This window comes from Girardinichthys multiradiatus, chromosome 21, assembly GCF_021462225.1.
Source record: "Girardinichthys multiradiatus isolate DD_20200921_A chromosome 21, DD_fGirMul_XY1, whole genome shotgun sequence".
NCBI classification, from domain to species: Eukaryota; Metazoa; Chordata; class Actinopteri; order Cyprinodontiformes; family Goodeidae; genus Girardinichthys; species Girardinichthys multiradiatus.
Window position 1 is genome coordinate 8764059 of NC_061813.1, and position 23322 is coordinate 8787380.

Sequence of the window (23322 nt, forward strand, 5' to 3'; positions counted from 1 at the left end):
GATTGTGATGAGACAGCACTTTTCTCCTTAAAAGAAAATAACGGAAAAATAAAAACACAGCTACATATTGACACTTTGAATCGCTCAAAGCTGCTGAGGCATTTGAGGAGCTGTGTGCCGGTGCCATGTGACACGGTGTGACAGCATCTCATTTTAGATTTGAGATAAGGTGTTACAGAGAGGGGTGGGACAGGAATGCTGGGCATCTGTGAATGGCAGAACTTAGGTCCAGCTCTCTGATTCTAACCTCAACAAGAATCCTCATTTTTACCATTTACTGCACAGGCATATCCTCTTGTTTGACTGCATCCATCTCTCTGTGCCCCACACAGCGGTTTATTTAGCTGCCATGTTTACATTCCTGCTCAGTCAGTCTCTCCCAGGGTAAGATGACAGGATCTGAGCTGTGTAGCAGAGCCACTCGCTCTCACATGGCTCAAGTCAGACAGACCATGGCTGCTATGCACAGCTGTGTGTGAAACATGAAAGTGTACGGTCCAGATTGGCAACACTCTGGCTGACAATGGAACATGTGAGTGTGATCATGCAACAATCAGCCTTGATGGAAATTTAAGATCACTAGATCAGGAATGAAATAATCCAGGCACTCCTCGACGGTAAAAAGGAGCAGTCTGTCACTGTGACAGCGGTGATGGGCGGGGCTGGAGGTGCCTAATTGGATGGAGCTGTAGGACGTCCTGGGCGCTCAGGACCCCGGTACTTCACCGGCCTCATCATTAGACTGACTGGCTCCTGTGGCCTCCGGCAGAGTGCTGTCTGCACGCCCTAATGACCGCTGACTCACTCGGCACGAAGCACCGCTGCTACATTAACCCAGCCCAGAATAGCCCCAAATAAAGAGAGATGAGAGGAGGGCGGAGATGTTTGGCGCCCCTGTAGTTATGTAAGACATAACTCTGGGCTGGCTATGTACAATATAAGTAGTTCTTGCTTAATTAGATTAAAACTCTGTTTTATTAACCTAAGCAAGCTTCTGTGACAGTCTGGCATGTCAATCAGTGAGATTAGCCTTGTTCAAAGTGTTTATGCAGAGATAAAATAACTGCTTACAGGTTGTTCCTTTAGACAAAAACAAAATAAAAACGATGGCACCAAGTCCCCCGAAAACCCAGAAATGCTTACTTCAGTGCCTGTGGGAAGAAATGTCATAGCAGGTTTTTTGAATGAAAGCACAACCTGGAACAATATATAGAGCCTGGTGGGGGAGATAGCTCAGGGTTAACAAGGCTGTAAAATCCACATGATGGCCGGACAGAGGACGGCTCTGTGTTCAGCTGACCACAGAAGGTAGGAGGAAGCAGGAGAGTGGGGAGAGGACAGGGAGAGTTTTTGTGCTGTTGTTCTCCCTGCACCGGACAGGAGAGAAAAAGCAGTAAATCCCCTCCATGGACACAGCTTCTACGACTAACAAGTGTTCAGGTCACACCGCAGGTGGGGACATAAAACTGGCCTGACTAAGGTCAGGTTTACAACAATTTTTCCTCTTCAAAATTCCATATTTCCCCAGATTCAAACCTACAGATTTTTCTCTCAGTTCCTACACCATTCTAGACATTTCAGTGCATCATTTTTCTAATTATTACAATGGGTAAAAATTATACATTGGCGGGGTATATTATCTGTATGTTCCACCAATCATAAAACACAAATTTAGGCATTAAAAGAGACATTCACAGTGTTTTCGGCACTTCAAGTATTTAGATAACCTTCATAACACTGTTTGGATCAGTCTACATTTAACCGTTGTACTTTTATTTTATTTGTAGTACACAAAAAATGAGACTCTCTATGCTTTATTTAGCTCTAAACCAGACCTAGTTTAAACAGCCCAGAAGACAGGTTAAAAATCCTGATCAAAAGAAGAAAAACATGAGTTGGCATGTAACAAATCAAATCAAATCAGTAAATAAATAAAGGATCTCATTTAAATATAAATTAGGGAGTCAAAATCTGATCTATGAGCAGATCATACTGGCCCTTCTCAAAATATTAGCATATTGTGAAAAAGTTCATTATTTTCCATAATGTCATGATGAAAATTTAACATTCATATATTTTAGATTCATTGCACACTAACTGAAATATTTCAGGTCTTTTATTGTCTTAATACGGATGATTTTGGCATACAGCTCATGAAAACCCAAAATTCCTATCTCACAAAATTATCATATCATTAAAAGGGTCTCTAAACGAGCTATGAACCTAATCATCTGAATCAACGAGTTAACTCTAAACACCTGCAAAAGATTCCTGAGGCCTTTAAAACTCCCAGCCTGGTTCATCACTCAAAACCCCGATCATGGGTAAGACTGCCGACCTGACTGCTGTCCAGAAGGCCACTATTGACACCCTCAAGCAAGAGGGTAAGACACAGAAAGAAATTTCTGAACGAATAGGCTGTTCCCAGAGAGCTGTATCAAGGCACCTCAGTGGGAAGTCTGTGGGAAGGAAAACGTGTGGCAGAAAACGCTGCACAACAAGAAGAGGTGACCGGACCCTGAGGAAGATTGTGGAGAAGGGCCGATTCCAGACCTTGGGGGACCTGCGGAAGCAGTGGACTGAGTCTGGAGTAGAAACATCCAGAGCCACCGTGCACAGGCGTGTGCAGGAAATGGGGTACAGGTGCTGCATTGCCCAGGTCAAGCCACTTTTGAACCAGAAACAGCGGCAGAAGTGCCTGACCTGGTCTACAGAGAAGCAGCACTGGACTGTTGCTCAGTGGTCCAAAGTACTTTTTTCGGATGAAAGCAAATTCTGCATGTCATTCGGAAATCAAGGTGCCAGAGTCTGGAAGACTGGGGAGAAGGAAATGCCAAAATGCCAGAAGTCCAGTGTCAAGTACCCACAGTCAGTGATGGTCTGGGGTGCCGTGTCAGCTGCTGGTGTTGGTCCACTGTGTTTTATCAAGGGCAGGGTCAATGCAGCTAGCTATCAGGAGATTTTGGAGCACTTCATGCTTCCATCTGCTGAAAAGCTTTATGGAGATGAAGATTTCATTTTTCAGCACGACCTGGCACCTGCTCACAGTGCCAAAACCACTGGTAAATGGTTTACTGACCATGGTATCACTGTGCTCAATTGGCCTGCCAACTCTCCTGACCTGAACCCCATAGAGAATCTGTGGGATATTGTGAAGAGAACGTTGAGAGAATCAAGACCCAACACTCTGGATGAGCTAAAGGCCGCTATCGAAGCATCCTGGGCCTCCATAAGACCTCAGCAGTGCCACAGGTTGATTGCCTCCATGCCACGCCGCATTGAAGCAGTCATTTCTGCCAAAGGATTCCCGACCAAGTATTGAGTGCATAACTGTACATGATTATTTGAAGGTTGACGTTTTTTGTATTAAAAACACTTTTCTTTTATTGGTCGGATGAAATATGCTAATTTTGTGAGATAGGAATTTTGGGTTTTCATGAGCTGTATGCCACAATCATCCGTATTAAGACAATAAAAGACCTGAAATATTTCAGTTAGTGTGCAATGAATCTAAAATATATGAATGTTAAATTTTCATCATTACATTATGGAAAATAATGAACTTTATCACAATATGCTAATATTTTGAGAAGGACCTGTAGTAAGCACCACCAGTCATGCTAACAACAACACTCATAGTTTGGTAGCACTAGGATGGTGGAAGTTTTTTTTGAAAAGAAACTATTTTCTATGGCATGTCCAGACATGACTGTGGCTGTGAGAGAGCAAGACTTTAAGTAGATAACAGGAAGGCTGAATGGAAATGTTAACAGCTTCTTTTTTTTTTTTTGCAATGCTGACTCTTCTAACCATGCTAATCACTAATAAAACATTTTAAAGACAGTTAAATGTCTACTCCAAATCATGTTGTCTTTGTTTTAGAAAAGCAACATTTGCGATTTGCAATGCCACTTCCACTTCCAATATTTTTGTTCTGTTTTGATTTTGAATGTTGTTTTTACACCTTCCTATCATATAGCTCTAACACAAAAATTGCAATTGGCTGAAATCGAAATTGAAAAGTCAAAGCTTTGCAAAAACTGACGATCAGCTACTAGTCAGAGCATCTCTAATGTAAATGTAATTTTCCATCTTAGATGGATGCATGGATATTAAATCTTCTCTTTTCCACCCTGATCCATTCCACTTGGAAAATGATTAAATCGAATTCCATACATAACCAGACTTTTCTGGACTGCATAGGAAGCATGCTCCCAACCAAAACAGCTGGGAGTTAAACAGAGAAAGCAGGAAGTGAAAAGAAACACGACCTACGTAAAGTGAGTGCAGTATCAGCCAAAAATACTCCACCTACCAAATCAATGCTGCTTATTGATTGCTTGTGCACAGAGCTTATGCAACATCACCACTTCAGAGTACAATTATGGTGTAATCACAATCCACCAGGGCTCTGCTCAGCAACCTGATCGTCCTGTGGAGAAAGAAAACTCAAAGTTTATGAGTCCTTAACAGAAACGCTGGGAGAGGTGTCCTCACAGACACACGGGGGAAGGCTGAGAGACACAGCAGTGTTAAATGTTAGCAGAGCTCTCTGAAGGCCTCGATGAGGAGGGTGGCTTTGGGACAAGTCGTAAATCTGAAAGTAATTCACGGCAGCATGGAGATGAGCAAAATGTTTACTTAAGGAGGAAATAGAGACAATCATCTTTCTTCCTCTGTTACTCCTTTTCCTCCCAATACTCCTCCTCCTCCTCCCCTGAAACCCAACACAAAGCCATTTCCACCGGGACCATGATGTGAGCTTGGAGATGGCCGTGCTTAATCGATAGTGCCAGGTTGCCAAGACGACGTTGATTTCCTGTCGCCGGTTTTGCCGAGCGCCGGTGATTGCACCGGGTGTCCGTTGCACCTGCCGCCCTCTCCTCGCCCCCTCCTCCTCTTCCACAGTCTCATCAAGCTCTCCTTGTCCCCCACCTCCCCACCTAACAGTATATATCCACCACACACAAAGGAGGAAGACAGATATACAAAGGGCAGAATGGACTAGACTCGAGATGTTGGCTTTGAACAGTCCAGACAAGTGCTGAGAGTGGGGCCTTGTGCATGCAGACGGATTCTGAACAAACACCTACGCCTTGTCATTCCTGACAAAGGCGCGATTTGACGGCTATCACGTCCACCTTGCAAGATGATGTCAGTGCACCTGGGGGAGCATTTACTCTTAGCACCCTCCCAATCCTTCCTACAGTAGGGGCTGGCACCTCCTTTTTTTCATTAATGGAGAGCTCATTAATCGTGTCTGATAACGAGGATGTGGGACAGGGACATGATTAAGGGGATCTCTCTCCTTTAGCTGGGCGCCCTTGGGGATAAGCGGCCCTGCATAACAGTTTATATGTGTGTGTGTGTGTGTGTGTGTGCTGCATGTTAAAACAGGTAAAAGACACGCACACCCACTGCTATCTCTAGGACATCTGCAGGATAGGATACTACACGTGTTTTCCTTTTTAGTGACGACGGCCAAGGTCAGTTTTATTCACTTATGTCCCACTAAGGGTTTGCTCATGTCTGTGTGTTCACCCACCTTTACTTTAATCGGTGAGTTTGGGCTTAGTTTGCCTTAAAGCTACAGGTTAAGAGTGAGGAAACAGAAGTAGAGGTTAGTGGAGAGGAAGTTAGGATGTAAAACAAATCTGTGTTCGATATTTCCTTTGTTCAGAGGAGTTTATGAAGAAATTCTGATAGAGTTTAGCAACTTGCATCAGACTAATACTAATGTATCGACTGAGTCTGACTTTATTCTATGATATTTAGATCTAAACCTGACAGTACAACTGAAATGTCCTGTAAAGATTTAAACTGGTGTCTTGTGTATTGGACTGAACTACATTCTGTATAACTGGACTGTTTGTCATGGAAAGTGCCTTGAGATCACATTTGTTGTGAATTGGATCCATATAAACTATCAGAATTAAAAGGTTTAGGCCAGCCATGAATTGGAAACTACTGGAACCGACCAGGACTCTGTCAAAGCCCGCAGACCTGTATACAATCTGACAAAGTATACATTATTCAGAGCCAATCAGCGATTTCATCCAGAAGAGGGTGTGCAGGTGCTTTTATTGCATATCTATGTGCCAAAATAAGTAGATGCCATGATCCAACGGACTCCACACCATAGCAAAGCAAGCACTGGTTTTAAATTGGCTGGGTGAGTTTCTTTAGAGCAAGTAGTGGAGATATGTAAACCAGAAATGGTCACAAAGATTTTGCTTAAAATTGAAGCCAGCTCAATTTAAACAAACACTCATTATGTATTATTATTATAATTTTTTTCTTTTTTACAATTATTCGCTAGGAAAAAGACACATTTTGTAATTATCCATACGTTACGTTGGCCTGCAACCAAAATGAAAGAACATTTTTAAAATATTGTCAATATTAAATTGATTTCGATATATACTTGCTTGTTGTATATAACCTGCAAACTCAGAGCTTCCTCGTTGACAATGGTTTGCTTGTCTGTGTTGTTTATTTTCCACACAAAGGAAACTTTTTTTGCTGAAATCATCTCAAAATGTGACCCAAACCAAGGTATGTAGCGGACTGTGGTCTATGTGTACTGTATTATTAAGGGTGCAGCAGTTGTGTAAGTGTGAGCTGGCATGTTATTCATTTATTTTTCATTTGATCTCAGATGATGATAAAATTCCAGCCCTTCATCAGAATATTTCTTTATCCATAGAAGTGTTAAAACATGTCATAAACCCGTTCAACTCGGTGCAAGTAAGCTTATTCCTGGTAATTTCATGAGTTTTTCAGTGTTTGCCTAATTGTGAAACGTACACCACTGATGGAAAATAAATCCTGTAGGTTTAAAACTCAACAGTGACACAATAAGACAGGACAATATCAGTCACTGTGCCTGGCTGATGTTATCCTATTTGCCGTGAAAACGACACCAGCCAACGAGCTTATCATAACCAAGCTAGGCGAGTATTACAGCAAACCCCTAATTTATCTATTGTATTTTATTGCCCAAAAGCATCCCAGTAATGGTACAGGTTCATGCTAGGCATGGACCAGTTAGAAAGATTAAATTATACCAAAGCTTTAAAAAGCTGCAGCTAAGATTTCCCTTCTTGCTGTTCCTACGCTTTAAAGTCCTTTTATGAAATGCCAGACAAAGTTCTGCTTTGACCAGACTTTTCTCAGTTTGTTGAACATATAGTAACATACAGCTGACCCTCCCCCACCTGCTGCTGCACCCTGCATGTCAAATGGCTGAAACAACTACAACTTTGCCTCACTTACAGGACAATTCAGTTTTAGAAACAAACTGATCAGAATCTTTGGGGTTGGTTTTTCAGCAGGGATTTTACTCTCTTTCACTCCCACTGCCTGAATGAACCACAGCCATGTCTTTATATGTCACAGGAGATGTTGTTTGCTTACATCTCTGTGATCCTCTGACTTCATTTTAAACACTTTACTGATACTGAAATTAACTAATAACTTTAGTCTTCTTCCACCAGTATGTCCTTCCAAGCCAAATATCAACATTATTATTATGTTGTCAGTGCCACCTGTTAAACTTTAGCATGGTGCATTTACTGATTGAAAAAAGATTCGATTTTAAAGTTTCTGACCTGCCCTTCCCTGGTCATGGCTGATCGAGCTAAAAACATCAGTTTTTATTTCCCTGAAAACCTCCAGTAAACGCAGCTGTTCGTTTTACAAATTACAAACCAGGGACAGTCAAGGTGTGGACACACAAGATGTTCCACCCATCACACTTAATGAAGGTAATGCTGTTTTACAAATACAGATGGCAAGTTGCGGGGCAGATTGCACAATTATTTAAGACACTAATTTCAGCTTTTTATACTTCTAGTGATAAACTTTTTCTATGTATCAAAATCAGAAAAACAGTAAACGTATAAAATAAATAACATTATGACAGTAATAATCAATGCTATGTTCCTTTACTTTATGTTTATTACACCGTGTGAAGCTCATCCCTGCCAGGCCTAATTGATATGCAACAGAACCCAGGATTTTGTGTCAAAGCTGACCCCCAACCAGCACCATGTTACTGGATGCAACTGAACCACAAACACAAACAGGCTGTGACTGCATCAGAGCCAGAGAGCAGAGATCAGCCTGTACATACATAAGGGCTTTGTGGCCCAGCCATCGTTTAGTCTTACACACACATTAAATCCAATCTGTCTGGACCAGGACCCTAATCCCCTCTCCGTGGCCAGGCAGACAGCAGACACTAATCCTCCATATTTGTATATTAATAGCAAACAGCCACTAAGGGACCTCTCTGTATGTTGTGATGTATGTTTTATTAGTCGGTTAATCTGCTTGTTGATCAGAGGGCTCGTCTATTTGAACAGTGGTTTTAATAAAATGCAACCGGCTCTGCCTGAGGGATAAGGTCTCCAAGGATGGGGGAAGGAGCATGCCTCAGTTCAACACACTCATCATTGACAACAAACAGCTTTACATCTACATTATCTGTCATGGGACAATACAGTTATTAGTCGCAGCTCAGATGTGAGCCAAGAGGAGCTCTACATAAAGCTTTTCTCGTAAAGGACCCAACTTACTTTATCTCACACATGTTGATTGCCATGAAATCTCTCAGTATCTTCTCTGATTTTAGTTGTCATTGGGGGTTGCATGGCGGTGAACGAGATTCCTTCATATTCGAATCCCGTTCGGAGACAGCCGCTCACCTTTCATCCAGTCTAGACGCTGTGTCACTACCACACCCCGCCGGATGTCTGTCCTGATTCAACAGATTTATCAGACAGCTGATCGTTTCAAAGGACACTGCTTTAAGTTAGCTTCCAAGTCGAAATGATGGCGGTCAGCTGGATATTACATCTTCTCAAATGTATTTGCCAGCAACAACATTGACTTTGAATATAACTTCAACTGCAAGGATTAATTTGTAGGACTCTCTGCTGAAGTAGAGAGATGTGTGGCATAGGATTGCAGGCAGTGTTTTATGGTCGCATCAATCAAACTGGCTTCCACAGAGTAAACAAACAAATAGCTTTTAAACATCTGGTTAGGAGAGATAGAGGGAGAATGATAGAAGCACCCAGGGAGATGGGAGGTTTTCCTTGGAGATCTCTTGATAAGAACAGACGTAAAGAAATACTACCAAAAAAAAAAGAAGAAAGTTCACACCCGGGTCAGAGTTAAGGTAAAGATTAGGAATGTTCTAAACAAACTGGGCCACGCCACCACAAGATGAAAAAAAAAATACAGAAAAACAAGGTCTCTGACTGCAACGCAGGCCAACCATATGACTCTCACGGGGTAATCTCATGGGAGCATCTCCCCGCCCCTGAGCTCCCCTGACGGACTGTAACAACAGGAAGTCAGCCTGGCCTGCATCGTCCCACCACACCCACAGATAGCTGCTCCCTCCCTCACACTCTTTACATTCTAACACAAACACATGGAGCCCATCCTCGTCACAGATACCTCACGTTCACCGGTCCTAGTTTAATCCCTCGGATTGTATCCAGTGCGGAGCTGAGGCATGGATGGCACAGAGCCCGTTGCTGAGGGCGAGCTGCAGGCTGGCACCGAAACAAGAAGAGGCCGAGGCGGGCAGGAGGGGACTGAATGGCCCTTGTTTATCTAGGTCCCTATGGGAAGTCAGGGCACTGCAGTGAATAGGAGCCAGTTAGCAGCTATGGCACAATAAGACCAGGGGGAGGATGGGGGTCATTGAAATTCAAGGCAGACCACTGTCGAGACAAACCACCCCTGCCAGCTGGGGCAGAAACTTAAAGGAGAAGGAAGGTGTTTTCTGATGCTAACAAAACAACCAAACAAGGTTTAATGGTCATGAAAATACATGTGAGTACTTCACAACACCTTAACTGAAGTGATCAGTTTCAGACATGAACAGTCATGTAAAGTTACAGGAGCTGATTGGGGTTGTGCTTATCAGTTGTCCTTCCCAGCCTCTAAATAAACAGATGAAGAGCCTCGGAAACTGCTAAACTTCAGCCCAAGAGTGAGCAAATCACAGCATTCCGCTCAGTTGTATAGAGCATAGAGTGATGCAGTGTTCACCCTCCCCCACCTATTGCTGCACACTGCCAACATGTTTTGGGGCTGAGTTTTGAATTCCCATTTTTGTAAGGCTTTGAACTGTCAGTTGTGATTTCTCTTCAGGCCCTGCATGGTGGCACAGATGTTGGCGCTGGTGCCTTGCAGCTCACAGTCCTAAAACATGGCTGTTAGGTTAAATTGTTAGTTTTAATTGCTCTTAGGCACGTGCATGTGTCATGTGTCTGTTTGTGTTGCCTTGTGATGGACCGGCGACCTATTCAGGATGTATCCCACCTCTCGTCCAATGAACGTTGGAGATACGCCACTCCCTGCAAGGATGTCAACATTTCCAATTCAAGCTTGTTCCAATCCAGACTGAGGTTGTGAGCTAAAACAGATCACATTTGCTGTTCTCTATTTAGCCTTCCTGTTATCTTGCCTTCCTCTCACTCTCTCTGAGCCTGAATGAACCTCAGACATGTCTTAACATTTAAAAAATACAGTTTCTTCGTCACTCAGTAACAATGTCTACACAGAAGAGTGCTATGTTTAGCACAACCCAGTAGCAATTAGTATGGGACCATTCAGTGGTCGGAAAAAGATCGGATTTCTGACTTTCCGTTCTGCTGGGACCTGGTCAAGTCCGATCCAGTTGAACATCGGTTGTTGGCAATCGTCAACCAATGTGGCAGAACAGGATACATGATGTGAAAAACAAAGGAGCGCTAATTATCACTCTTACCTCTTATCAGGGAAACACTTTAAAACTATAGTTGGATAGCTACAAGCAGCATGTCCATTAACTGGCTGACAACAGTCTGGCTACTTAATCCCAACTAATTATCCAGCTAAAAGCAACTTGGTCTACTTGTGTTACTCTTTTAAAACTGTAAAATATTCTGCACTTGGAAATAACATCTAAATCTAGTGGGTCATTATGAATGCATGAATAAAACACATATCAAACAGTATTAGAGACAAGAGTATAATTGTAATAGTAAATAATGGAAGATTATTTTAGAGGTAGTAGGAATGATTGGTGCTTTTCTGTTTTAAATTAATGCAGTTAGACTAACAGCTTTGCTTGTGGAGGCAGCCCTACATCAAAAACTGTAAGTTCTTTTTTCAAGGCTTTCATGTTTTCTGCCCTCTGGTTTGTGGTCTCCACAGCCCTGATCCCTGATGAGGATCCCTAAATAGGCTGCCACAGGTGCCGGGGGGCCTGGCTGGGCAAAGGAAGGGGTGGGGGTGGGGGGGTCCTGGATGGGAGCAGGTCTGCAGGAAGCCTCTTGTTTTCACAGAGATAAAGGGCTTTCAGGTTGCATCCTGGGCCGTAATCTCTCACACGCTTCCTGGTTTTGTTCACGGTGAGGTAAGAGAAAATGACAAACTAACCTTCGCCCCGAGAAGCTGATCGATAGCTTCTGATGAGGCAGGATGTGTACGTGTGTGTGTGTGTGGATTTGAAGAGCAGTAAATGACAACTACAAAGCGCTGGTTTCATTTTGAGCTTTGCTCATTAACGGCCCTTGATCAGAGGATGATTTATGGCTTCATTTATTCTGAGTGCTGATTCATTACTGATGATGATTGTAAAGGTGTGCATATAAATTCTTTTCTGACCTCTTTGTCTGCTTTTAGAGCACAATTAACATTGTTCCAAGCTCTTACATCTTAATTACAGAAAAGATAACACTCCCTTCCTTTAAATATAAATCCCCACTTAACCAGTCACTTAGAGCTGGCCTTGAGCTTCAGAAAGATCCACTTAGTCAAAATTTGCATAGAAGGTTTACTGAAAAGTTGGCCTTGGTTAGAGTTGGAAACTCAAAAGCACAAGCAATATTCACATTTTAGTGAATGCTAACATTTTTCTTTTATCTGCACTTAGTCTCTATTCTGAACATTTCCAACATTTGACCATGAACCCCATCCCACTATCCTGCTGGAGGAAACTTTCAATCTTTGCCCCGCTTTCCTCACTCTGGCTGCAGTCCTGGCTCTCTCATACTTTTGTCAGGTGTTATTTATGAATGCTGTATAGCTGAGTTGCTGCATGCCTTCAGCACCTGCTGCAGCCGAGGAGTCAGCGCCGAGGCAGCTGCAAGGGAGAGAAATGACAGACAGGGAGTGAATGCATGGGACTCCAGAGTTACAAATGCAGCGACATAGTGGAAATTCATACTGGGACACATGAATATGTTGTTTACTGGTTGCACCACCAGTGATGAGTGTTACATAATATAAGCAGACAACGTCATCAGTCAGTAATAAAGGATATTGTCCAACGTCAGACATGATCAGTGGAAGGCCATGCTTCAATGACTTATGGGCAAACGTTATGACAAGAAAGAGGAAGGCTGCATACGCACACCTACTTTGTGTTTTGCCTGGAAACACCTGAATGTTGGTAGGGGTGAGCTAAGCCAGGACAGGTGTGCTTAGAGAGGTTGGGGGCAGGCACAACCTGCATTGATACAGAGCATCTTCTGACATGTCTCACAGGGGCTTTAGACAGGAGAACTACATACAGAGACAAAATATCAAAATCTAAAGGGGACAACTATGCCAAAAGGTATGTAATAAGCATCCATAAAGACAGACAGGCTAACAACTCTGAACTCAGTTTTAACCCACAAAAATGGAAACATGGCGGTGGCAGCATCATGCTGTGGGGATGCTGTTTATCACCAGGTACAGGACCACAGTTAGCCATGAACTCTGTAAATCTGGCTTTTATTGAAAAGTGTCAAGAAGAAACCTAATGTGAATAGAAAACCATAAGAAAAACCATTTGAAATTTGACATAGTCCATTAGAGGAAGGGAGAAAGTGTTCTGGTCAAATGAGTCCAAAATGGAACTTTCTGGCTGACACGCAAAATTATATGTGTGGCAATAAATTTGCATTACTCATCACCCCGAATACACTATCTTAATGGAAAAGCAAGGTGGTGGTACTATCATGCTGTGGGGATGCTTTTCTACAGCAGGGACAGGGAAACTGGTCACAGTTGATGGGATGATGGATGGAGCTAAATACACACAGGAAGACAATACACGCTGTGTGAAAGACACTGAGGCTGCCTCTAAGTCATTTATATAACTATATTTCCAAATACAATCAAAACAAGCTAAGAATATTTCTATCTTACTTTTTATTAGTATTTATATAATGCTACCTTTAACAGTAATAGCTTTCCTGTGTGGTTTGATCTGCTTTGTCATATATTGTTCACAACCTAAACCTCTGTCTTCTTCTGTCTCTTGCTGCCACCTTTGTGTAGATCCACGTGTGGGGGACCTCAACAAATCACTCATGGGTTAAATGGGGCAAAGTGGATGCTGCATGCTCCCCTCCCTCTTGGTTCAGGCTGCCCATTCTTCTCTCATTAATCCAGTGTGGATGTTTATCCATGTTGACATTCAGCGTCACAGTCGGCCTTCCCTCTGTCTAACAAACACGGTGACTAAGGTTTTTTTTTTCCTGCTGCAGCTATCATTAGGCCCGCTTTTCCTGGCCTGTGCAATACGTTTTTAGGACTGAGTAGTGAATCTGTAAGTCACTGTGGCCGCTGGGACATTACAGCAACGCTGAGCAACTGGGATCAGGATGTGAATATGAATGTGTAGCCCCTCAGGAGGGCCATTATCAGTTCTGTGTGCTATGGAGAGGAAAATCAATATGGTCATCATAAAGGGCTGGCAAAACGCCAGGCTAGGCTGTTTTCAAAGCATGACAGTGGATTACTCTTCATCTGCTGTCATCTCATTTCATCGACGTAGACAGAGACACTGTGAGACCACTATAAGGTCAAGCACATCTAAAAGGCATGAGACATCCAACATGTACTGGAGGTAAAAAGACAAAGCCATCAGACTGACATTCAGATGGTCTAAACTAAAGCTACAGCAGAGGTTTCTGAGGGAAGGGCCCCTCGCCGTGCCCGCCTTCTGCCTATTGTGTCAGTCCAGTCTTTTTCATTAACCGCTCCACTGAGGACCCCGAGCAGGGGAGGAGACGGGGGTAGGTGGGTGAGGCGGTGGTCATGATGTGGGGACAAGGAGGGGTGTGCAGACAGACCCAGAGGGACTCAGTGTGAGCCTGAAGAGCAGCCACCAAACACATGATTAAAAACACACATCAACAGACCGTTCAGGACGCAGCATTCACAGTACTTACCTCCGCATGGATGGCAATTTAAATGTAATCTCTCCCACAGGTAGACGTGCTACCGCGAATATTATCTGTCAGGGAAGGGCTGAGAGAGGAGCAGGGAACTAATATTAGTTTAGGAAAAACTGACGAGAATAAAACAATGTTGTCTCACTTGTCTGAGTACTTTGGAGTCAGGACAGCAGTTAGGAGTCATTTCTTCTCACTTAGTTGAGATTATACACCTAACTGAGCTCTGCTGCTCATCCTGAGCTGGTTTCTGTGTTTAGGGGTCAGCATGTATCACTTAACAACCAGAAGAATGTCAACGTAGATGTTGTGTCACGCCAAACAGGCAACTCTGATTACTACAACACCAAAATGATCTTTTGAGCTGGTGAGGGGCTACCCAGGCCGTTATTATGGGGTGACAGTGTGAGTGTAACAACTGTGGGGGGCATATTTAGCGTCAGTGCAACGGTTAGGTCTTTGTGCAGTCCAGAGAGCAGATGCAACCCTGAAACCACAATAGCCTCCCCCCTGTACTACCACAGAGTAACCCTTAACCCCATCCTTCTGCCCTAAGCCTAGGATGTCTCTGTCCTTTGAGACAGGATGAGTGACAGCTTCCAGGACGACCTGCTGCATCATGGTGCTAGCTAAGAATGTGCTAAATTGAACGTGAAACCTTTTATTAAACACAGCACACCAGGTCTCACAAGCAGCTGAGTGAAAATAAAGTGCCATGCTAAATGTTTCTTAGGAAACATGGTTTTAAGTGTGGCTTGTGTGTATTTAGTAATTAGTAAACAAAGTCCACTTGTGTGTGACTTCATCTCAGGATGAATCCAGCTGTTCTGTGAAGGCTTCAGAGGTTCAGAAGGTTAGAGAACATTAGAAAACAAACAGTATCCTGACGAGGAAGGAACACAGCCGACAGGTCAGAGAGAACGCTGTGACGAAGTTTAGTCCCACTGTAACTCTGGAGGAGCTGCAGAGGTGCGCAGCTCATGTGGAAGAATCTACACACAACACAACTTTTAGTTCTGCTCTCCACAACCCTGGCCATAACAGAAGAGTGGTGAGAAGAAAGGCTTAGTTGAAAGAACGGTACATGGCATCCTGTTTGCAGTTTCCTACCAGCTACGTGGAGAACACCGGAAAAACAGCAAATGTTTAAAAAAAACTTCCCCGGTCAGGTGGGACCGCAACTGAACTACATGCAAAACACTATCTATGGTGGAATACTAACTGCACATTACACTGAACATACCACTCAGCAGTGTAGCATGGTGGTGGTAACATCATGGTGTGGGGATGCTTTTCTTTAGCAGGGACAGCAGAGGATCAGAGTTTATAAGAAGATAGATGGAGCAAATGCTGTGCTCTCTTTGTACATGGAGGTTGGATCTTCCGGGTTTCCAATCAGGAAAAACAACAAGAGCGCTCACTGAGGTTAGAATTTCACCTTGGAAAGTCATACCTTCCCAAGCAACGCAGAGATTGTGTGGACATACAGAATGCAGTAAAAGCTGTCAGTATTTTCACCTCTAAAGGTCTGTGTCTCATTTAAAAGCATGTGTAGTTCTGTAAAATATCTAGTAGTGAACATGTTCCCTTTGTGATTCAACGCATAAAATGGAGAGAAATCTACTGTTGTCGGCCTGTAGGCCAGTAGTAAATCTGACTGTTTTCTGACTTACAACCAGAATGAACTCACCTCAGTGTGACATCAATCCCTGCTCTGAGCTCTCACGTCCAAGACAACTTGAATGCGGTATAAATACAGAGCAATTCTGGGAAAGGAAACTGTTAAGACCTGAGACCAGGGCAGAGGTTCACCTTCCAGCAAGACAACCTCAATAATCACACACCCAGAGCTGCAATGCAATGGTATTCAAAGAGATACTTTTGTTCCCTGCTGCAACAAAGTAGAGCTGTAAAACAAGATAGATTTAATAGATATGTACTAAATGAAATGTTTTATTTTGAAAGCTAAGCAAATTTAACTAAAATTTCAATTTTTACGACGTCAGGAAAAATTGAATCATCCAACAAGTTAAAAAAATCCTTTTATAGAAAGAAGCCAGCTAAGTAAGAACTTTCCATAAATATGGAAAGTGAAGAAAGAGAGATAGCCCACTCAAAAATATAAAGAAAGAGTTTAAAGCTAAAAAACATCTAAATTACTTTCAAAAGCCTGGTAGGATTGGTGAACTGTTGTAGATATGCAGATATTGCATAAAACATACAGAAGAACTGCTGGAGCCACCCTCTCCTACTACCTTTATAATTAATCATTTCTTTTTTAGTTTTATTAGATCCACAGGGGAGGGGCCAAAGAGCAACATGGAGCTCTGGAGTCTCTGGTTGCAAGGCCCTGGTATAGACCACAACATTTTCATCTGTTTGAATTGTCTAGTCAAAGTCCACACCTCTAAATCCAATTTAGAATATGATTTGGCAAGACTTGAAAATAGCTCTTCAGATGCTTTAGGACTGAGAAAAAGTCCTGCTGCTTTACTTCTACCAGAATGTAGATGTAAAAACTATTGACTCACTGGGGGATGAAAACAAATGGACATTAGTTTTTTCACCAGACTTTTCTAAGAAATGTATCATAACTGCAATTTGTGTTGGTCTATCACATAAAATCCACTGAAGATTGTGCTCAAAAACGCTTTTGCAAGGCACTGTACAGAGGACAGGGGCAGCACACGGATGGTACTGTGTTGATATTCAGGTGTGGGCTACAGTCACACTGAGTGCTGCAATGCAAGCCCTCAAGAGGCCTGGAGGCTGCGTGAGAGAAGGATTAAAAAAATTCTGCAAACGTTCCACAGATTCCACCCTCACAGGGACCTTTGCAAAAAGAATGGGTCATATGCAAATGGCGTGCACAGAGTGGTGGAGAAGTTTCCCACAAGCTGAGTGTGAAAAGGGCTCTCCCTCCCCATGCCGGGCCCGCTGAATGGTCCTTTTCTTCAGCCGCTCAAAGTGTATGAGGTAGAGCAGGCGAACTGCAAAGGTAACTAGGCTCTTTCTCCTCAGGCTCCCCCTCGCCAAAGCCCCAACTCACAATGGTTCATTTAGCCATTCAGCCACACAAACCCCAATAAAGCACATCCGAGCGCAGTTAAGGGGGTTACTGAAACTGACTCGGGGTTTAAAACTCCCTCTTTATGAAGGGAGAGCACCTTTTTATAGGCTAATGCTCTCCTCCTCTGTGGGAGTAGCTAATCATTAAGCTGCCTCAACAGAGATGCTGGTCTACTCGTACATCACAGAGTTTGACGAGGAAAGATGTTTTCCAAACTTCATTGGTTGGAAGTGTGGAAAAACATGAAAAAGCAACTAGTATTTGTGGATAATTTGGACTGTGAGATACAATGAGTTGCATGTCATACGTTGCATCTGCCAGAGCAGACGCTTGTCACCTGTTGTATCTCCCCCTCCCTTCCTTCCCAGCCACTGTTCTTCTGCAGGGAACATGGAGCTCCTAGTTGAAGAGAGGAGGGGTCAGAGTGGAGGAGAAGGATAGATGGAGGGAGGGAATCCCCCTCCTCCCCATCTCTCCCCCTGTCACTGAACAGACTTAAACACAAACACAATTGGACATGCTGGAAGCCACACAATGGCACAGAGGGGGGAAAGTGAAGTCATACTCTAAGAACGCATGGGTGCCCAGGTCAGGGGGCAATCAGACAACCCCTCCTCCCCCCCTTAGCTACTGTGTCTCAACCTTCCCTCCCTGCCCACCACCCCTCGCTATTCTCCAAAATAAAGCCCAAGCTCTGGAAGGGGGAGACCGAGGAAAGAGACGAAGTGAGCGCTGAGGCATTGTGGGGGATTTTCTTCTTACTTGGTACTTTCAGATGAAGCTCACTGAGGAAGCTGCTAAAAAGCTGAGAGATAAATGAAAAATGTCCTCCTGAGCCAAACTCCTCACACAACAGGGGCGGACCCCTTAAATGTAAACAGATGTCTTTTGGAAGGCAGGAGTAGGCGTGTGTGTGTGGATGGGGGGGCTACAGAACCAGTCCCAACCAGCACCTCGTCCGCTATGGCTTCCTGTCAAAACTCCATAATTTGTCCAATACAGGAAAGACATGGAGGTAAAAAATCCACTACAATAGATGCTGGTCCACAAATGGTCAACAGTGGTAAACACATAAGTTGATCTGCACACATCAATGCTTAACGTATTGATTTGTCAGCTGAATTTAGTATGGGGATCTACTTTTATGTTTTCCACAATATTCCATACTTTTCCTGACTCGAATTCTCAGAGTTCTCATTTCCCTGTTAGTCATTTGATAAAGCATCAATCTGGAACCTCATTATGAATGTATGACAAATATTTGTTTTATCGTGATCAGGATTTATATTAGGAACCTTCAAAGACCACAGAAGGTAAGGAAGATGGATGGATGGATGGATACAATGTTTAGAAAATAGGATGGGAAAAGTTGTTTTCTTTTCCAGATCCAGATCTGTAAAATACATTTAAAGAAAAAATCAAACTCCATACTTTTGCATATTGTGTTAGAACCCTGCACCTGGTTGCATAAAATGCGGAGAAATCTCTCCAGAGCATATAAACCAAAGCCACCCCAGCATCCCTGCCCTGTTTATTTTTGCAAGAATGTTAATACCCGGTGCATTCCTCTATTCCCAAATCGCTGCGTTAAATTACCATCGCAGAGGATGGCTGCTGGTCCCCATGGAGGTCGGGGGGCTAAGGCGACTGGAAACACCTGTCGTCCTACAGGCTGTTAACACGTCTCTGTTTACAGTCCAGCAATTGAGCTCACCTTGATCTCAGCCACCTCCACTCCCCCTTCGCCAGCCAGGAACCTGGCTGAGTCACTGCCCGTAGGGAGCAGGGCTCAGACTGGTGGCACAAGCTCATTTAAAACTAAATGTTTAAAAATTAACGAAAAGACTACAAGATCCAGAACCCTTTCATTTCACTTAAATGCAGGGAAGTTGATCTACATGACAGATTGTCAGTCCTCACAGAGGAGGGGGGAAGTCCTAACAGCTCTTTGAAGCAAAAAAAAAAAAAAAAAGGCAAAGCAACAGGAAAAGGCATCTGTTTGGTCAAAAGGAGGACTTTGCATATCAATAGAGCTGTCATTATTATAAAAGGTTTAATAAAAACAGAGTTAACTTAAAGGAGGGGCAATAAAGATATAAAAATAAAAAATAAAAAAGACTCCCTTCCTTCAAAGAACAAGATGCACAAAAGACAGCTGAGCTTTAAAGCAAAAGATTCCACCCCATTAAACGAGAAAAGAAATAATCAAATATGACAAGAAAGAAGTTAAAAAAAAAAAGAGCAGAAAAACATTCCTGATTCTTCTTCTTCTGCTGTCCACAGAAAACTCCCAGGACAGCCAAGCCCGCAACACACAACACCACGCGGTCGCATTTTTTCCCTACCCACGGACTACTGTTATAGCAACATGGGCTCACAGTGAGTGAAACAGCACCGAAACAGCTGCGTTGCCTCAGTTCCTGTGAGTTACACCCGGCGTTACAGGCCAGCCCATGGGGGACAGAAACAAAGTGAAACACCGCATGTTAGCGCGACAAAACGACTTGCTCCGTAAACATAAATTCATGGATAATACAGATAATACGTGACGTTTACAGCAACGCATTTTAATATTCAGCCTATGTGTCATACAAATATTTAGAGACTCCACCATTTTCACACCTTTAAGATCAGCGCAGTAAACACATCACGGATAAAACGGCAAACTGTAGCGAGGACAGAAACGAGAAAAGGAAAACTGAGCGCGTGGAAAGGTTCGCTCGCGACCCTGGTCCTACAAGAATCAGGATTCCCGTCGCGCGACAGGAGAGGATCCGCTCTCCTTATATGGGCTGCGCTCAAACAGCGCGTGAGATATCCCTCGCTCTCCAGAACCCCGGTCACCCCGTCCGTGTTTTCTGCTGAGCTTTCACTCCTCACTTTATCATTTAAACAATCAAAGAAAAGTCACTGAATGAAACACTTTTCGGAGCCAATGCAAGTAGAAAAGCACGCGAACGGTAACAGTGAGCGCTCAAAACGGACTTCAACACACAATACGTTTATTTTCTGTTTGTATTTAAAACGTAACTGTGGCGTCGTCGAACGGGCTAAAGTAATTTAAAGCAGCCGAATGAGAAGTAGAAACGACGCAGTTTGTCCGCCCCTTGTAGCTCAGCAACAGACTCTACCTGCTCGGAGTGGACTAAAATAAGGACAGACCAAACAGTTGTATTCCTATTTGTTCCGGCACAACAAATTTCAAAAGCACGTCCAACAAGCACCTGACTAAAAATAATGTTTCTTCACACAAATTGTTTTAAGATAATCAGCCGAGCAACAACCAGGTCGCGTGTTACTCCGTTTCCCCTCAGAAACAGGTCCGAGTTTTACGGTGGGCTTCTAAACTCGACACAACACGGCTAAAAGCAATGAATGATCCCTGGGTTCAGATGTTAAATGTGCTTTCTGATGAATAAATGAGAGTATAGTGAGCAGAAAGAGCAGCTGCGCTCCCAGCGCAGTGAGGTGCGCGTATAACGGTCCCCAGCGCGGCAGACCGCTAGGCGGAGGGGAGAGTCGCGACCCAGGTATAACGGTACACCACACCGCTACTTCCCACCACTTTCAGCGTCAGAAAAACAGCGCTCACACACTACTGAACTTTTCGGCCAAATTACCCGGAGACAGAAGAGCCTCCGGAGAGGAAAAACTCCACGTAGGAAGTAGTTTTTACTCACCGTTGGTCCTCCTCGGGTTCGCCTGCTTTCTGCGCTTACACCTGGGGCCATCCGCCATGATCCTTTCGTTGTGTCTAAATGCTGCCGGAGAGTCACCTCCTCTCTCACCCTTCTCCCCCTCCTCCTCCTCCACCACCACCTCCCTCTCTCCCTTTACCTCCCCTTCTTCTCCGCACCTGGTTTACGACAAAATGGCTTTACGGCATTACCTTCTCGTACCTCCTCATAAACACGCTGAATGCGGGAGAGGAGAGGGCTTGCTGTGTACTCTGTTACCTGCCTCGCTCTCAGTAACGTCCTGTATGTATAAAACACACTATGGCGGTCATTTTAAAGGTGTAGTTCCGCTACCTAGTGGTTGATATGGTATTAATTGTTGGTAACAAGAAAAAAACAACCTGCCAAACGCGGCCGGCCCAAAGTTGTATCATTTGGGGTCTCGCCTCTGTTAAGCCCACCTTTCACCAAAGCCCTTTTAATTTTTTTTCATGTTTGATCTGTTTTGCACATTTTGGGCAATCTGCATCAAATACAATTGTTTTTTGTTTATAACTAGTGAACCAACAATTAATTAAATTGACTGTTTCACAGAATGTGTTTTGCTCGGCAATTACGCTTTACATTTTTTAAAACTTATACCACCTGGGATAATTGTTCATTTTGTACATTAGTTTTATTTTTTTCAAACAGCCAGATGTACATTTTCTGTTCCACAGCAGAATGACTTCATAAAAAAAAGCAGCAGGATTAAATGTAATGAATTTTCTATCCAGAATATCAAACTACAACATTTTTAAATAGCCTGCTATAAAACAACTATTATTTCTGCATAATTAACATGCAGGTCCTTGATGATGTCACAGTGGGTAGAAGGGACTGATGCTGGGAAGGAAACGACCAGGATTGACACAAATAAGTGAGTTTCAGGGCGGGTTGTTGGTTTTAGTAAACTCTATGGTGGATGAGCGAAATATACCATCCAGGATTCTGAAGCATATTCATACAGTCTGACAGATGGTTTCCCTTAGGAATAAAACTCAGCTTGTGGAATAAGAGCTATGGTGTTGTAAAAAAAAAAAAAAAAAACACACACCCACACATTCAAACACACCTTTTTCATATCCTTCACTTTTTACCAATTATACACATATATCACCTCGTTGCAAAACATGTTGCTGAACCAGAACTTACAGGTCCTTCTCAAAATATTAGCATATTGTGATAAAGTTCATTATTTTCCATAATGTAATGATGAAAATTTAACATTCATATATTTTAGATTCATTGCACACTAACTGAAATATTTCAGGTCTTTTATTGTCTTAATACGGATGATTTTGGCATACAGCTCATGAAAACCCAAAATTCCTATCTCACAAAATTAGCATATTATTAAAAGGGTCTCCAAACGAGCTATGAACCTAATCATCTGGATCAACGAGTTAAATCTAAACACCTGCAAAAGATTCCTGAGGCCTTTAAAACTCCCAGCCTGGTTCATCACTCAAAACCCCAATCATGGGTAAGACTGCCGACCTGACTGCTGTCCAGAAGGCCACTATTGACACCCTCAAGCAAGAGGGTAAGACACAGAAAGACATTTCTGAACGAATAGGCTGTTCCCAGAGTGCTGTATCAAGGCACCTCAGTGGGAAGTCTGTGGGAAGGAAAAAGTGTGGCAGAAAACGCTGCACAACGAGAAGAGGTGACCGGACCCTGAGGAAGATTGTGGAGAAGGGCCGATTCCAGACCTTGGGGGACCTGCGGAAGCAGTGGACTGAGTCTGGAGTAGAAACATCCAGAGCCACCGTGCACAGGCGTGTGCAGGAAATGGGCTACAGGTGCCGCATTCCCCAGGTCAAGCCACTTTTGAACCAGAAACAGCGGCAGAAGCGCCTGACCTGGACTACAGAGAAGCAGCACTGGACTGTTGCTCAGTGGTCCAAAGTACTTTTTTCGGATGAAAGCAAATTCTGCATGTCATTCGGAAATCAAGGTGCCAGAGTCTGGAGGAAGACTGGGGAGAAGGAAATGCCAAAATGCCAGAAGTCCAGTGTCAAGTACCCACAGTCAGTGATGGTCTGGGTTGCCGTGTCAACTGCTGGTGTTGGTCCACTGTGTTTTATCAAGGGCAGGGTCAATGCAGCTAGCTATCAGGAGATTTTGGAGCACTTCATGCTTCCATCTGCTGAACAGCTTTATGGAGATGAAGATTTCATTTTTCAGCACGACCTGGCACCTGCTCACAGTGCCAAAACCACTGGTAAATGGTTTACTGACCATGGTATCACTGTGCTCAATTGGCCTGCCAACTCTCCTGACCTGAACCCCATAGAGAATC

General features: G+C 43.5%; 1 protein-coding gene across 1 annotated transcript in view; it reads right to left on the minus strand.

The window, feature by feature from the left end:
• The window catches only part of zeb1b (zinc finger E-box binding homeobox 1b), a 68431-nt gene extending 47291 nt beyond the window's left edge, over positions 1–21140 (minus strand). The window contains exon 1 of the mRNA XM_047349703.1: positions 20982–21140. Within this exon, the coding sequence (XP_047205659.1) occupies positions 20982–21039 (58 nt within the window). The 5' untranslated portion in view covers positions 21040–21140. The remainder of the gene's footprint in view (positions 1–20981) is intronic.
• Between the last annotated feature and the right edge of the window lie 2182 nt (positions 21141–23322).